Here is a 14909-nt window from a genome sequence, read left to right as displayed (position 1 = left end):
TTTCGTAGGTACACACTAGGGCTGTAGCTTTCGATTATTTTAGTAGTTGATTAATCGATGAACTAATTAGTTCGAATAATTGAGTAATCGGATAAGAAACATAAAAAATTAAAATACCTGAGCTTAGCCTCAAATGGTATAAAAAAATAAACGAGGATCTAAGGACAATTGGCTAACTTGCATATCAAAAGTCCGCTAGCTCAAATGCAATAAAATGCTAACTTTTTTTTTTTTTAACAATACCCTGAACTAACGGTTCAAACACATATTTCCACAAAAAAACAACAACAACCAAAAAAATCGTTAAATATACTTATGAACTAAATTACGAATGCATTAAAAAAAATTTTGCTCAACCAAAAACCTGGCTTGGCCTTAACAGAAAGCAGCTGGCTTCAGCCATGTGAAATGAGTCATATTCACTGTTGCCACTATAGGGCAGTGTATCACCCAAATCAATAAAACTAAATGCAAACACTTTTAAAACAAACAATTACAGCGCCACTTTAAACGAATACTCGAAGCAGCAAAATGTAATTCAAATCTTTTTTCTAATCGAATTACTCAAGTTAATCGATTAAATGTGGCAGCACTAGTGCATAGTTCATATAGTAACTAAACAAATTGCACGGTACTCGCAGGGCAATGGCACCAAACCAAACCTACAGCACCAACACAGCCGTAAGCACTTGAAAGTTCAATGATCCGCTGCAGCACAAATGAGCAGGCCCTTGCCATTCCACCCATGAATGCTATGCATGACCAATTCAATTAAAAGGCAATGAAACCAAAACTAAACCTCAATTTGTAGTGAAACAATGATTCATTTACAGAGTTAATCCAATCTGGATTGACCTACAGCTCAACATGTAATTGATTTAGCATGTCATTTTATTGGCAGAGGGAAAACAAGCTCATCATTGAGGACATCAGAGTGGGAATCAAGGTGGACGTGTAAAAGCGTCTGACCTGAAAGGCAGATGAATGTCAGATAGTCTCCCTGACCGCCAGTAGCCAAGAATGGAATCTTCTTCTTAGTCTTCCGTTTCACTTGCACGGCTGCCAGCATCTTCTCGTCGTGGGGTACGAAGACTTCCTTGTTGATGGCGGCTTTGGAACTCATCTCGGAAGCTGGCGGGTCGACTGGCAAACGGCTTCGGTGAGTTTAGGTGCGCTCTCAGACTGTGACAGCAAAGGGGAGAACAAACAAGGGAGAGATGGCAGATGAGATGGATCGGAACACATAAACCTGACTTACAGTGTTGTCTTGACATGTATTCTGAATTTAAAATGGATTTATGATCATGTGGAATGTGATCAATCAGACACCTTTTTCCACAAGGGCTGGTACAAAAGGGGATATGTATTGTATCATAATATAAATCAATACTGCTGCCCTCCCATGAAATTGTATAGGGCGGAAAACACTCAGGTGACTTGAAGTTCCGCCTTGAGACCCCTATTTGCCAAATTTCAAAATCGTCCAATATGCATGTGTGATACATCATTGGAAAGCTTAAAATCTCAATTTTCTGGGGGAAGAAAAATTTTGACCATGAGGGCATTTAAAAAAAAATGTTTTTTAAACAGCAAAACTATTTGGAGGTGAGAGCACGCAAGAGCAGAATTGCAGACGCCATGATTTTAACGAGATATCATCGCGTACTTACTTTGTTTTGATCCAAAAACTCAGTGGCGCCACCAGGGGGTGGCCAGGGGTGGCCGTAAATTGGTTGGCCACCCCACTTGCCAGTATATCGTTAGATTGTTGTAGCATCAATTATGCATTTCATCCCAAATGAATGCATTTATTTTGTTTTGTTAAATGTAGGGCTGTCAAATTTATCGCGTTAACAGGCGCTAATTAATTCTTTAAATTAATCACGTGAAAATATTTATCGCAATTAACGCATTCACGGTACGACTCATTCACGCATTGCCGCAAACAGCCTACAATGGCGCCGTTTTACTTCTAGTATACAGAGATAAGAGGCAGTGTCAAGTGAGTGGAGTAGATAAAAGCATTCATTGGGGCCGTGCTTTTAATTGGCAAAAGCTTTGTCATCTCTCCCACAGCAACTATATATATTGTGGGAAGCGACGTGGGGAAGAATGACAGGAGTTGATCTTTTTCTTAACACCCTGTAGTGTACCCAACGCAGAGAAGATATGGCATTTGCAGCCACCACACACAGTCATGGTTGCACCACTTCCCATCATGCATTTGGGCAGAACCGTTAAGTCGCTACAGTAGCAATATTTAGTCACAATATACAAACTCACATTTATCCTTTAAGAATTACAAGTCTTTCTATCCGTGGATCCCTTTCGCAGCAAGAATGTTAATAATGTTAATGCCATCTTGTGGATTTATTGTTATAATAAACAAATACAGTACTTATGTACAGTATGTTGAATGTATATATCCATCTTGTCTTATTTTTCCATTACAACAATAATTTACAGAAAAATATGGCATATTTTAGAGATGGTTTGAATTGTGATTAATTACGACTAATTTTCAAGCTGTGATTAACCCGATTAAAAATTTTAATCGTTTGACAGTCCTAGTTAAATGTACACCTTACGCCTAATATATACATAACACAATAAAACAGAATTATTGTGGAACTCAAAATGTTGCCTGGACAGTTATGGACTATGCACATTAAATCATTAGTAACATCAAATATTACACAATACACCAAAGTATATCAGTAGCCGTGTCTTAAAGTCTTTCTGATAGTTTTCCCCTGACCTTTTTACTGCAATAATATAATGAAAACCTGAAATTATAGCTTTTAGGTTTGGCCACCCCAAGATTTTAAGTGGCCCCATCTGGCCACCCCTATGAAAAATTTCTGGAGGCGCCACTGCAAAAACTGCATGTAACATGTATCAGTGAGTGTCAAGACACAGCTGTGAATGGCCACAGCTGGATTTTTGGGAGATTTTATGGGTGAAACATGGTCATATAACAAGGGTCACGATGCAGAAATCGCAGACATCAAGGGGTGGTCGAGATTTTCTTTTTCATATATTTACCCTTTTAAACGTTTTTTTTTTTTTTTCTTTCAATTTTTCTTTGTCTGGATCGATTATTTATCATCTAACATATGGGAGAAAATGCGACTAACAAAAAACAAAAAACAAAAAAACAATTAAGCGATAGTTATGAGGTCGATATCCGTGACTTTTTCACAGACACCATTATTTTCATTGTGACGTCATTTGTTTAAAAGTTTAAAACATGCGAGTGAATAATTTTTTTAAGTTTTTTTTTTTTTTATTTCTTTAAACAAAATATTAGACATCGATTAACGATTCTAAGCTAAAATGATAGACATTTTAAATAATAAATATAATCAATTACCTTTGTTTTATGGCTGGGTTGAAACAAAAGCAGTTGTGCGAGGTCTGTAAACGGGGGTTTTCAGGGTGAAAAGGACATAAAAAAAATAGTTCAAAGGCTTATTGCACTATGAATCTGCTATGGCAGCATATAGACATATTGTTCTATCAAACACAACAGTTGTTTTGGCTTAAAATACAGCAGTTTCTATTAAAGAGGAGTGCAAGAGCAGAAGCTGCTTTTTCAGTCTTGTCTGTGTTTTCCGCCATAGACAAGTTTCCTGAGCAAAACAAGGGCAGCACCATCTTTGACATTTTCTGCTCCGGACTTAGAGTGAACAACATGTAGTGCCGTTGAAGTAAGCATTGTGTACTGCAAAAATCACACCAGAGGAGCACACAGAATCTCCAAGAATGGATTCAGCACGACGTAGATGAGGCACTGGGACTTTTTGTGCTGTGCGTTTGTTGTTATCACTTCGTTGTTCGTTTCTGGATAAAATTCTAACAATCTGTGCAGCCTGTGTTAAAATGCCACTGCAGTGATCAGAATGAGGCAAAATTACAAATAGCGTAATTTTCACACTATAAGGCGCACCTGACTATAAGCCGCCACCCACCAAATTTGACACAAAAATGACATTTGTTCATAGATAAGCCGCACTGGACTAAAAGCTGCAGCTGTCCTCACTGTATTATGGGATCTTTACAGGAAAAGATATTAACCGGTAACACTTTATTTGACACCGGCATCATACGACTGTCATAAGACCAAATGAACCACCGTGAAGCTTTGAACCTCTGCTGCTGCTTGCTGTCAACACTGTTGTTGTCTAATACGCCTCCTAGCATGCATTACAATCAAAACTTATGTTCATTGCTAATTATTTCTTCAGTTACTGTTCCAGTTGTTTCATTAATTGCTAATTATGGTATTTTTAACACTATTAGACAGTGGTGCTAAAAGACTGTCATTGGACATTCATAATGACATGACACTGTCATGAGCATTATTTAATGCAGAGGTGTCCAAACTTTTTGCAAAGGGGGCCAGATTTGGTGTGGTAAAAATGTGGAGGGCCGACCTTGGCTGACGTCTTTTACGTAGAACAATATACTTAAGCAAATTTTAGCAAGCCATTCTGTATGTCACATTTGCTTCGTCACTTTTTTTAATTAATAATTTCAACAATTTCGTAACTAGCCTTTGTGACGTTCTCTTTCGACTCTCGGGCTCTTGCGAAATACTGCTGCTGTGAAATTAAACTAGCTTCAAGTTGCTTCAATTTCTCGCTGCCTACCTTCCCTCTAATCTTGTCGTACATGTCAGCGTGTCTTGTTTGGTAAAATCGCCTCACATTGAACTCTTTAAAAACAGCGACTGTCTCTTTGCAAATGAGGCAGACACAGTTGTTGCGTATTTTAGTGAAGAAATAGTCCAATTTCAGCCTATTCTTGAAACCTCGGCCGTCGCAGTCAACTTTTTTTTGTTGCTTGTCGCCATTTTAGAAAATTGGAAGTAAAGAGTCATACGGGGTAATGTTGCTTAGAGTGCTGCTGCCTTTTAGTGGGTAAATGAGGAGCAGCATTTAGTGTGTACGCTACTTCATATGCTGGTAGCAGTACTGCTGACCAATTTATTAAGTCTGTGTGTGGGCCAGACGTTATTGATTTTATGACAGAGGCTGGGGGCCGGATGAAATTTGACCATGGGCCGCATTTGGCCCCCCAGGCCGGATTTTAGACATGCCTGATTTAATGCTTATAACAGATGTCATTTAGTGTTATCCGGCAAATATCTCACTTTTTAATGAATGTAAAAGATCCGAGAATGGAGACATCATTTGCCAGTGACATCATTTGCCAGATGACACTTAATGTCTTATAAATAGGGCTGTCAAATGATTAAAATTTTTAATCGAGTTAATTACAGCTTAAAAATTAATTAATCGTAATTAATCGCAATTAATCGCAATTCAAACCATCTATAAAATATGCCATATTTTTCTGTAAATTATATATATATATTCTGTAAAATAATTTGTTGGAATGGAAAGATAAGACACAAGATGGATATATACATTTAACATACGGTACATAAGGACTGTAGTGGGCATTTCACTCTACTGTCATTTAAATCTGTCTATGCTGTCCTCACTCCGAAGCGTCTACTTTTTCCAAAGCTAGACAGCTAGTGAACGACGCCTTAATAATCAGACTTCTTCCTTTTTCATCTGATTTATTAATAAAATTGCCTCAAACCATTGTCCTCTTTAGACCGTAGTGAAACTACAAAAAAAAAAAGTACACAAGCATTGCATTAGCAACAACGTTAGCTTAGCACGCTATACAGGTTCACTAAACATAAACAAAAAGCGTCTCATACAAAAAAATATAATATTTCGCTTACTAACATAATATGTACATTCTTTACAACAACCATACTTACGGACAAATCTTGTCCAAGGATCATATAAGCACAACATTACAACGTAGGCATCAGCCCGAGACGTCTTGCAGCCACACTGAACTGGCAAGAAAGCAATAAACCATGTCGCAAAGCGACCACAAGAGTTCGCTGTTAGACAGCACAAAAAACCTTGCTGTGAAACTTACCAAAAGGCAGAATACTGTCTGAGCGGGACATGTGCGTTAATTGCGTCAAATATTTTAACGTGATTAATTTAAAAAATTAATTACCGCGCGTTAACGCGATAATTTTGACAGCCCTACTTATAAATAATAATAAAAAATAAAAAAGTGTTACCTATTAACCCAAATAAATCAACAAATAAGACCCACTGTACTATGAGCCACAGGATTCAAAATCAAGGAAAAATGTAGTGGCTTATTGTCCAAAAAATACGGTAATATTACTGTTGCCGAAGAGAAAAGGGCTGACACAGATTTTATGTTACAAGGAAATACTACAAGGTATTTTTCATCTGGTTATAGTTATGGTATTATGAACTCATCACACATGTATACGAATAGTATGTTATCTTTTCTTTTTTTAATAGCAGATATTGATCGCAATAAAACTTTTAGACAACATGATTCCATTTGTCGTTTTATATCAAACGATTGGTGCATGTGCAAAAGGTTCAAGGTTCAAGTCGTGTTAATTGGGAATTGGGAAGTCCCGTGTCTGTCTACCAGAGGTGAGTACACGAACCTTCTTGTACTGTTTTGCTTTTATTGTTGTTGTTTTTGAGATGTTACTAGTTAGCGCCAAGCACTACTCTAATTAGCGACTTTGCTAACATGTACTTTCATGTCAAGTTGTGCGTTGTTTGGTGGTGTACAAAAGTAAAGGACATTCATTTATTTGGCTACTTTATTAATGTATGATACATCGCTAATCGTGATAATCGTCAATACCGTGATCATTGCTCAATAATCGAATTGTAGCACCGTGAATCGTCATCGAATTGAATCGTGGGGTGCCCAAGATGGCACACCCTTAGTTCTTGCACATGATTCTGCTTCAAATAAAGAGTTCCTTTTTATCCGTTATACCCATTATGAATGTATATGGCGGAAAACACAGACAAGACTGAAAAAGCAGTTTCTGCTCTTGCACTCCTCTTTAAAAGAAGCTGCTGTATTTCAATCCAAAACAACTGTTGTGTTTGATAGAACAATATGTCTATTTGCTGCCATCGCAGATTCATGGCGCATTAAGCCCCCGAACCATTTTTAATTTGTCCGTTTTACCCTGGAAACCCCCGTTTACACGTAGACGTCACGCAACCGCTTTTGTTTCAACCAAGCCATAAAACAAAGGTAATTAATTATATTTATTATTCAAAATGTGTGTCATTATCAGCTTAGAATCATTAATTTATGTATAATATTTCATTTTTAAAAAGTATTCACTCGCATATTTTAAACTTTTAAACAAATGACGTCACAATGAAAAAAATGGTGTCTGTAAAAAAGTCACGGATATCGACCTCATAACTATCGCTTAATTGTATTTTTGTTTTTGTTACTGTCGCATTTTCTGCGATATGTTAGATAAATAATCTATCCAAACAAAGAAAAATTGAGAAAAAAAAAAAAAAAAAACGAGTCAAAAGCGTAAATACATGAAAAAGGACATCTCGACCACTCCTTGATGTCTGCGATTTCTGCATCGCGACCCTTGTTATATTACCATGTTTCACCCATAAAATCCCCAGAAAATCCAGCTGTGGCCATTCAGTCTTGACTCAGTGATACACGCTACATGGAGTTTTTGGATCGAAACAAGATAAGTACGCGATAATATCTCGTTAAAATGGCGTCTGTAATTCTGCTCTCACCTCCAGATAGGCACACATGCGTAAAGGACAATTTTGAAATTTGGCCGAACTGGGTGTCTCAGAGCGGAACTTCAAGTCACCTGAGTGTTTTCCGCCATATTCATCTGAAGGCCCTTAATGACTACTTTGGTGTTAGGTGGAAGTAATAGTAAACAGGCAGCAACACAGCAGAAAACAAGCTCCCCAGCCCTCAACTTCACTACGTAGTTGCAATTTTATGCCTCTGCAAAGAAATGGGTTAATCAGCTCCAAATGCTCTCATGAGATCTGCAGATGTCATCAACCACACACTTGGGACAAATGCAAACACTCCAAACCACACAAGCCATCCTGACAGCTAAGGAATCAATTTGTCATTCGTAACCAGCGGATGAACTACTGTGCAGCGATGACAAGTCGGTCCAACAAAAAGACTTATTTTAGTCCCTAATAAACAACAGGCAACATTAGAAAGTTGTTTTGCTCTGGCTTCGCAAGCTTTCAAAAGTAATAATGCGGTGGGCCGAGGGGAGCAGAGTAGCAAGAAGGCTACAGTTGAGCAGTAAATAATACACAAACAAACTAGCCTCATCGGGCGCTATTGTTGGCCGGCGGTCATTGTTGTATCAGGGTGACGTCAGCCCACGGGGATCAGAGTGGAACATAAAAAGCCTGGCGCCGGGCTAAAGAGCAATGCTGGTAGGAAAAGTTCAGAATGAAAAATCTCGGAAATGAACACGGCAACGGCAATAACGCAAGGCTGTTATTATAGTGTGCGAAGCCAAGCGATAGACATCAGTAAAGGCAATTTCTTCAGCCTCAGAATGCAAAAAAGAGGGCAAGAATCTCCGTTCCTCCCAGCCTGCTTGGCAGCTCTTCAGTAAAAGATTTACATTCGTATTGTCGAGGCGTAAACAATAGTGCAAATAGATTCTTAGTCAAACATCCTACACACGGGGCTTTATTCATCCTCATTTGCATAGAAAGACCAACTATATTAGTTATGCTTATCGAGCTTCGTCCTTCTCAAAGCAGCAAGTCGGTAAGAATGTTGCATAAACTGCAGAAAGGATCAATTATCCTGTTTCTGTATGAATTCTTGATTTACTTTATTTTAGGGTTGCAGCTATCGAATATTTTAGTAAATCGAGTAATCGACTGAAAATTCTATCGATTAATCGAGTAATCAGGATAAAACTTTTTTTTAGGTAAAGAGCAATTATTAGTATACATGAGAAAACAAGACATTTCATCTAATATTGAATCATTTTCAGTCAATAAATGTCTATTTTCGATGTACATTGTTGAAAACAGCCAACAATTGCATCTCAGAGGTGACTAGAATAAAAAGACTAATTCACTGCTTTTACTTAAATAAACTTCTAGATCCTATTAAAAAAAAAATTTAAAAAGTATATTCCTTACCTAAAAATGTAATTACGCTTGATAACACACATCACTTAAAAGTTAGGTGTTTTTTCCCATGTGTTTCAATAGAATTTCCATTTGTGTCAAGCTATTTTTAAGTTCTAGTTAAGTTTTAAGTTAGTCTAAGCTGCAAGTCCTGATAGGATTTTGAGTTTTTGGAGTTTTCAAAATAAATGTACGTATGATACCTGCCGTATTGGAGCATATTAGAGACCAGTGCTACTTGGTGTTTTATCCAGCAATGACTACTGAGCTAAAATTGACAGTTAGCATTATTTCTTATTTTACACCCTCATCACTCTACAGCGCTACGCTATGTTTTCACAGATTAAATAAAGCCTGTATGTAAGACATGTTAGCCACGCATCGACAGTGGTCATAATTAATAGAAAACTAGCCCTCCGCAGGGCTAACGTTACGTGAGCTAGTAACAGTAATTTTAATCTCATTTATTAGCGCTATGTAGTCTACTGCTTTAAGATGGCGGCTGTTTACTAACGCCGCCCTGTCTATCATTTCCCATCTAGTTCTACATACATATGATATCTATGAGACGCATCAGAACTTAGCTACCTGCTGCAACTGTAGCATCATGGAGACGTAGTCTGTAGCAACGTCGGCGTAGCTTGTAGCTGCTTGTCGGCTGCAGTAAGGTATTTTTTTATTGGTTCTTCCTCTATGCACGTGACGTCAGCGCGTTGTCCCGCATTAAAAGTACTCCGGGCAAAATGTGATGCTTAGAGCTGGCAAAATTAAACGATTCCTCGAGGTGAATAAAATTACTCGGATCAGTTTTTTAACTCGAGTTACTCGAGTATTCGTTTCAGCTCTACTTTATTTATATATATAGATATATATACATATTAGGGCTGTCAAACAATTAAAACTTTTAATCGAGTTAATCACAGCTTAAAAATCAATCGTAATTAATCGCAATTCAAACCATCTCTAAAATATGCCATATTGTTCTGTAAATTATTGTTGGAATAGAAAGATAAGACACAGGGCGGATATATACATTCAACATACTGTACATAAGTTCTGTATTTGTTTATTATAACAATAAATCCAAAAGATGGCATTAACATTATTAACATTCCTTCTGTTAAAGGGATCCATGGATAGAAAGACTTATAGTAATTAAAAGATAAATGTTAGTACAAGTTATACTAAATTTATATTCCCTTGTAATGTTTTTGTTTTAATAACATTTTTAAAAATTGCAATCAAAAAAATAAACTAGTAGCTCGCTACTGTTGATGTCAATAATTACACCATGCTCACTCATGGTACTAACGAGAGCTGTCCCGACTAGTCGACATAGTCGACGTCATCGATGACGTAAATCCGTCGACGAGCACAACATCCCGTCGACGGTTAATGAAGGGTTAAAAAAATATATGCGTGGAAAGTTAGAATGTCGGATGCTCTGTTTGCAAGCGGGGAAAGCGACACAAAGCCAAAAAAAGCGCACCAGAGTGCCCAAAACATAGACTTATTTCAAAGAAACAAAGGAGAGTACACTCTTCTGTCCTGTCTCTTCAGTGCCAAGCTTGGCTGCGCGTCGGCCGTGAATAAACACCTCAAGCGCCTTCACGCAGTTTGTAATTTTTTTTTTCTTTCATTTTTTGTACACCAGAGGGTGCTGTCGCCTTACTAAATAATAATGTTTCATTGACAATGGGCCTATAAGTGCTATTAGTATTGCTCTTAATGCTAATTGAAAGGTTTATTTCATGTTATGTTTATTTTAATGTATAGAAAATTATATAAGGTTAAAAGGTCATAAATATATACAGTATATACAGTCATTGCACTCAAGGGAGAGATTGTTACAGTATATACAGTCATTGCACTCAAGGGAGAGATTGTCAATGATAAGGTAATAAGGTAAAGGCAATTCATATAGGCAATTCATTGATATATAAATAAGGTTTAAAAGGAAAAAGGTGAAAAGTTTTTGTTAATTTCTAATTGTGTTGCGTTATTTGTGTGCACCGTAGCTCTTACGGTGTGTTTACATCAAGGATGGAATAAGAGTTGTAAACCATCAGTTTAAGAGACCATCTTTTCAATCGGGATGCTACACTAGTTAATTCTATCAGCATTTGAACTCATTGTTTATTTGTGATTTATTATTGTTATTTACGTGTTTATTTGACCTTTAATAAATAATTTGAGTGTTCCAATATGTTTTTTGTGAATTGATAAGCGTCAACAAAAATTTCATTGCTAAATTAGTTAAAAAAAAAATAATAATAATTATTAGATTAGTCGACTAGTCGTAAAAATAGTCGGCTGACTAATCGGGAGAAAATTAGTCGTTTGGGACAGCCCTAGTACTAACCCATAAAATCAGTTGGACCCAAGCGCCAGCAGAGGGCGCCAAACACCAAAAAACATGTAACAAGCGGACATTACATTGTACTGTCATTTTAATGTTTCAGCGGGGCATGTGCGTTAATTGCGTCAAATATTTTAACGTAATTAATTTTTAAAAATTAATTATCGCCCGTTAACGCGATAATTTTGACAGCTAGTATAGATACAAAATCCAACATGGCGGCCATCACAAAACAAAAACGCATAAATCCCGGGATTCAGACTTAAAACAGTCTAAATTCTTGGTTAAAAGCAGAAAACAAGGCGGTTATCATTCATTTTACATAAATATTTCAAACTCGTTTTTTTCCATTTCATTTTTTTCGCGTTTCAACGTGCATACATGGTGCCATTTTATAATAATAATTACCTTGAATCCTTGACCAAACCACTCTTGAGACACTCCTGCCTGCTTGTATACAGTAAAACTTTCGTACTGTTTCCACCTAAATAGGCGATAGAACGCAGCGTGTTTGAGTTTATCACAGTGAAAGCTACCACAATGCTCTGCCTGGGCCGGCCCCCCTGCGGGAAAGCGTGGCACAATGTCTGTAGGGGCTGTCTCGTCAACTGATGGTGAAGTCTATGAATTTACTTAAACTATATTTTTCATGAGTTCTGACAGGAAACATTTAAAAAGTGTGGCGGTCTCTTTTCTTAATGACGCGTCCATTCTGTATTCTGTAGCTAAGCCTCTGGCTCGCCAAAGTGACGGCCATAAATATGAAACACAGAAGCATGTTAACAAATATCTGAAGTCTTAAAGTGATCCCCTAACTTAAATACATGTATGCTCTAATAAACCACAATTGTTCTCTTGTACTAAAATATGCTGTTAGAAACACATAAAATGTTAACTCAATGGCAATATTTTATAATATTTAGTCCATATTTTGACCATTAGTTGGCGCCATGGCTCGCAGTGATGACGTAATTGGTATCTTTCCAAATGTGTAGCGTGTTAAACAATTGCTTATTGCTGCCTAAACTCGCCAAGTAAAATGCCACGATGTGCTGCTTTTGGATGCAATTACCAGTCAAATGGAAACAAGGGGAGTGAAGTGAGTGGTCAAGGTGGAATCATTATTTTTAGTAAATAAATGCGCATAAGTGTAAGCTTCTCCCCCTTTTTGGTCCCTGTATGCACGTACCCTACCCAACACGTGTTACAACTGGCGCCCGAACATTTTTCCTGGATCCTCAGTCAAGTAAGGGATCAGTCTATTTTCTGGATCCGACGGTCCCACCACGTCTGCAATATTGGTTTCGGATCTGTCCATTTTTTTGATTCGTCGGTCCCACAGCGGCTTTTCGGATCAGTCTATTTTGTGGAATCAACGGCTGCGACATTGCCATGGGATCGGTCTAATTCCTGGATCATCGAGTGAGTAAAAAAATGCAGATTTGGATTGCTATCTTTTATGTTGACTATTCTTCGTGGGAGTTTTCCCCAAATCATACTCAATAATTAAAGCACTATGGCACGCTACAGTGACGTCAGTGACTCTGACGTGGACCTCACAACAATGTTGGAGTTCGTCAGGGAACGTGTGTTTGCTTACTGCTGAGCTCCCGAGTGAAGAGTGGTCAAGGTGGAAATATTTTTTTGTGAATAAATGTGGCGAGTAGAAACTTTTCTCGTTTTTGGTACTTTTATACACGTATCCCAGCTACCACGCATTACAATGTACAAGACATGGATTACACAAGGTGTGCTCTTTGGCCTGTACTGTATGTAAAGCACACGACAGCTCTGGATGCTAACAATCTACAAAATTATATTGGGAGAAGTTTGAAAACGCAATATGCTTACCTTGAATATCTGCTAATAAAACCGGACAGCGTACACTCTCGCTCCCAACCGGAGTTACCAACACAACAGCACTCTCTCGCATCACCAGTTTTGCCCAACTTTTGTCTTATCAGGTATTTGCTGCACGCATTTTTCCCTGAAGCTCGTCTTGTGAACGACCGACAGTGCTGTCCTGCTCTTCACTTTTCAGATCTGGTTCAAATAGGAAGGGCAGAACTGACGACATGTTGGGAAAGCTAACGAGTGACACGCTGGAATTTCGGAAACGGGACCAGTGACGTCACGCACTGCGACGTAACAAGAATAGCAACCTGTCACTTAAAATAGTTTTACAAACTTTATTAAAACAAAAACATTAAGAGGGGTTTTAATATCAAATTATTATAACTCATACTAACATTGGTCTTTTAAGAATTACTTGTCTTAAAAATAGAGGATCCCTTTAAGATGCAAAAACACAAAGGTACTGTACATACTCTGCTGTGCTTTTTAAAGTGACGGCCATAAATATGAAACACAGAACCATGTTAACAACCATTTGAAGTCTGAAGATGCAAAAACACAAAGGTACTGTACATACTCTGCTGTGCTTTTTAAAGTGACGGCCATAAATATGGAACACAGAAGCATGTTAACAACCATTTGAAGTCTTAAGATGCAAAAACACAAAGGTACTGTACATACTCTGCTGTGCTGTTTGTCACATTTTTCTCTGGAAGATCTTAGTTTTTTTTTTTTTTTTACCTCAAGTCATACAAATTGTATGATGACAATTCTGGAACTTTTTGGGAGTGCATTGAATCTTTGGGAAAAAGTGGTATCAACAAGGCGAGTTAAGGTTAGAACGTAATACATCGCAATTTGAAGGAAGTGAAGTTGACAAAAATGGTTGCAAAAAAATACTGTAGTGACTTCAGTCCAAAAGCTTTTTTGTTAGCTATTCCAAAACAACCAGCGGACAAGGTCTACAGGAGACTGTGGAGTGTTTTTTTTTTTTTTTTTTTTTTTTTTTTTTAAACCTGGACATTACATGTGGCAAGCAGACGCCTAATCAAAAGAAGTGAGACTCTAGCAACTATCATCCTTCACTGTGCTACGCGATGCAAATCAACTCCAGCAATTAGGATCAGAGTGTGTTTCATCGATTTTACCGTTAACAGAGGTTTAATTAATTCCCCACTGTCCCCCACCCCATTAGCTTAATGTTTAATTACTATTTTAAAACTTGCCTGTCTATGATTTAGGGTGTTGATTAGCCTCACCCTACTTCAAATATGTCCTATGAAGGGGAAAAAAATGTTCCAAAATCTAAACCACTGACTACCATCTTAAAACTAGAAACTGCTCTTTCTGGAGAAATTACAATGGGGCTTTGCTGTGGTAGATACAGATCAATCAGGTCACTTTCTGTTGATTGGGGACATTTCGGGGACACGTCTTGTTGACATCAGGTCGTTTCGGGGACACGTCCCGTTTGATATCATGTCACTTCCTATTGATTTGGGGACATTTCGGGTACATGTCCTGTTGATATCAGGTCGTTTCCTGTTGATTTGGGGACATTACGGGGAGACGTCCATTTGCACGGCTGTCAATGGGCCCCCAGTTGAATGTCAATGGGCTGTAATGGTAAGTGTTCAACAATCACA

At 37.8% G+C, this 14909-nt stretch overlaps 1 protein-coding gene across 1 annotated transcript in view; it reads right to left on the bottom strand.

The window, feature by feature from the left end:
* stxbp6 (syntaxin binding protein 6 (amisyn)) overlaps nucleotides 1-14909 on the bottom strand; it is a 147830-nt gene that overhangs the window by 115805 nt on the left and 17116 nt on the right. The window contains exon 2 of the mRNA XM_057858641.1: nucleotides 970-1182. Within this exon, the coding sequence (XP_057714624.1) occupies nucleotides 970-1123 (154 nt within the window). The 5' untranslated portion in view covers nucleotides 1124-1182. The remainder of the gene's footprint in view (nucleotides 1-969; nucleotides 1183-14909) is intronic.

The sequence above is a fragment of the Corythoichthys intestinalis genome, chromosome 15 (assembly GCF_030265065.1).
Source record: "Corythoichthys intestinalis isolate RoL2023-P3 chromosome 15, ASM3026506v1, whole genome shotgun sequence".
In the NCBI taxonomy this organism is placed as follows: domain Eukaryota; kingdom Metazoa; phylum Chordata; class Actinopteri; order Syngnathiformes; family Syngnathidae; genus Corythoichthys; species Corythoichthys intestinalis.
Note: the sequence above shows the minus strand (reverse complement) of the source record. Positions and strands in the feature narration are given on the sequence as shown.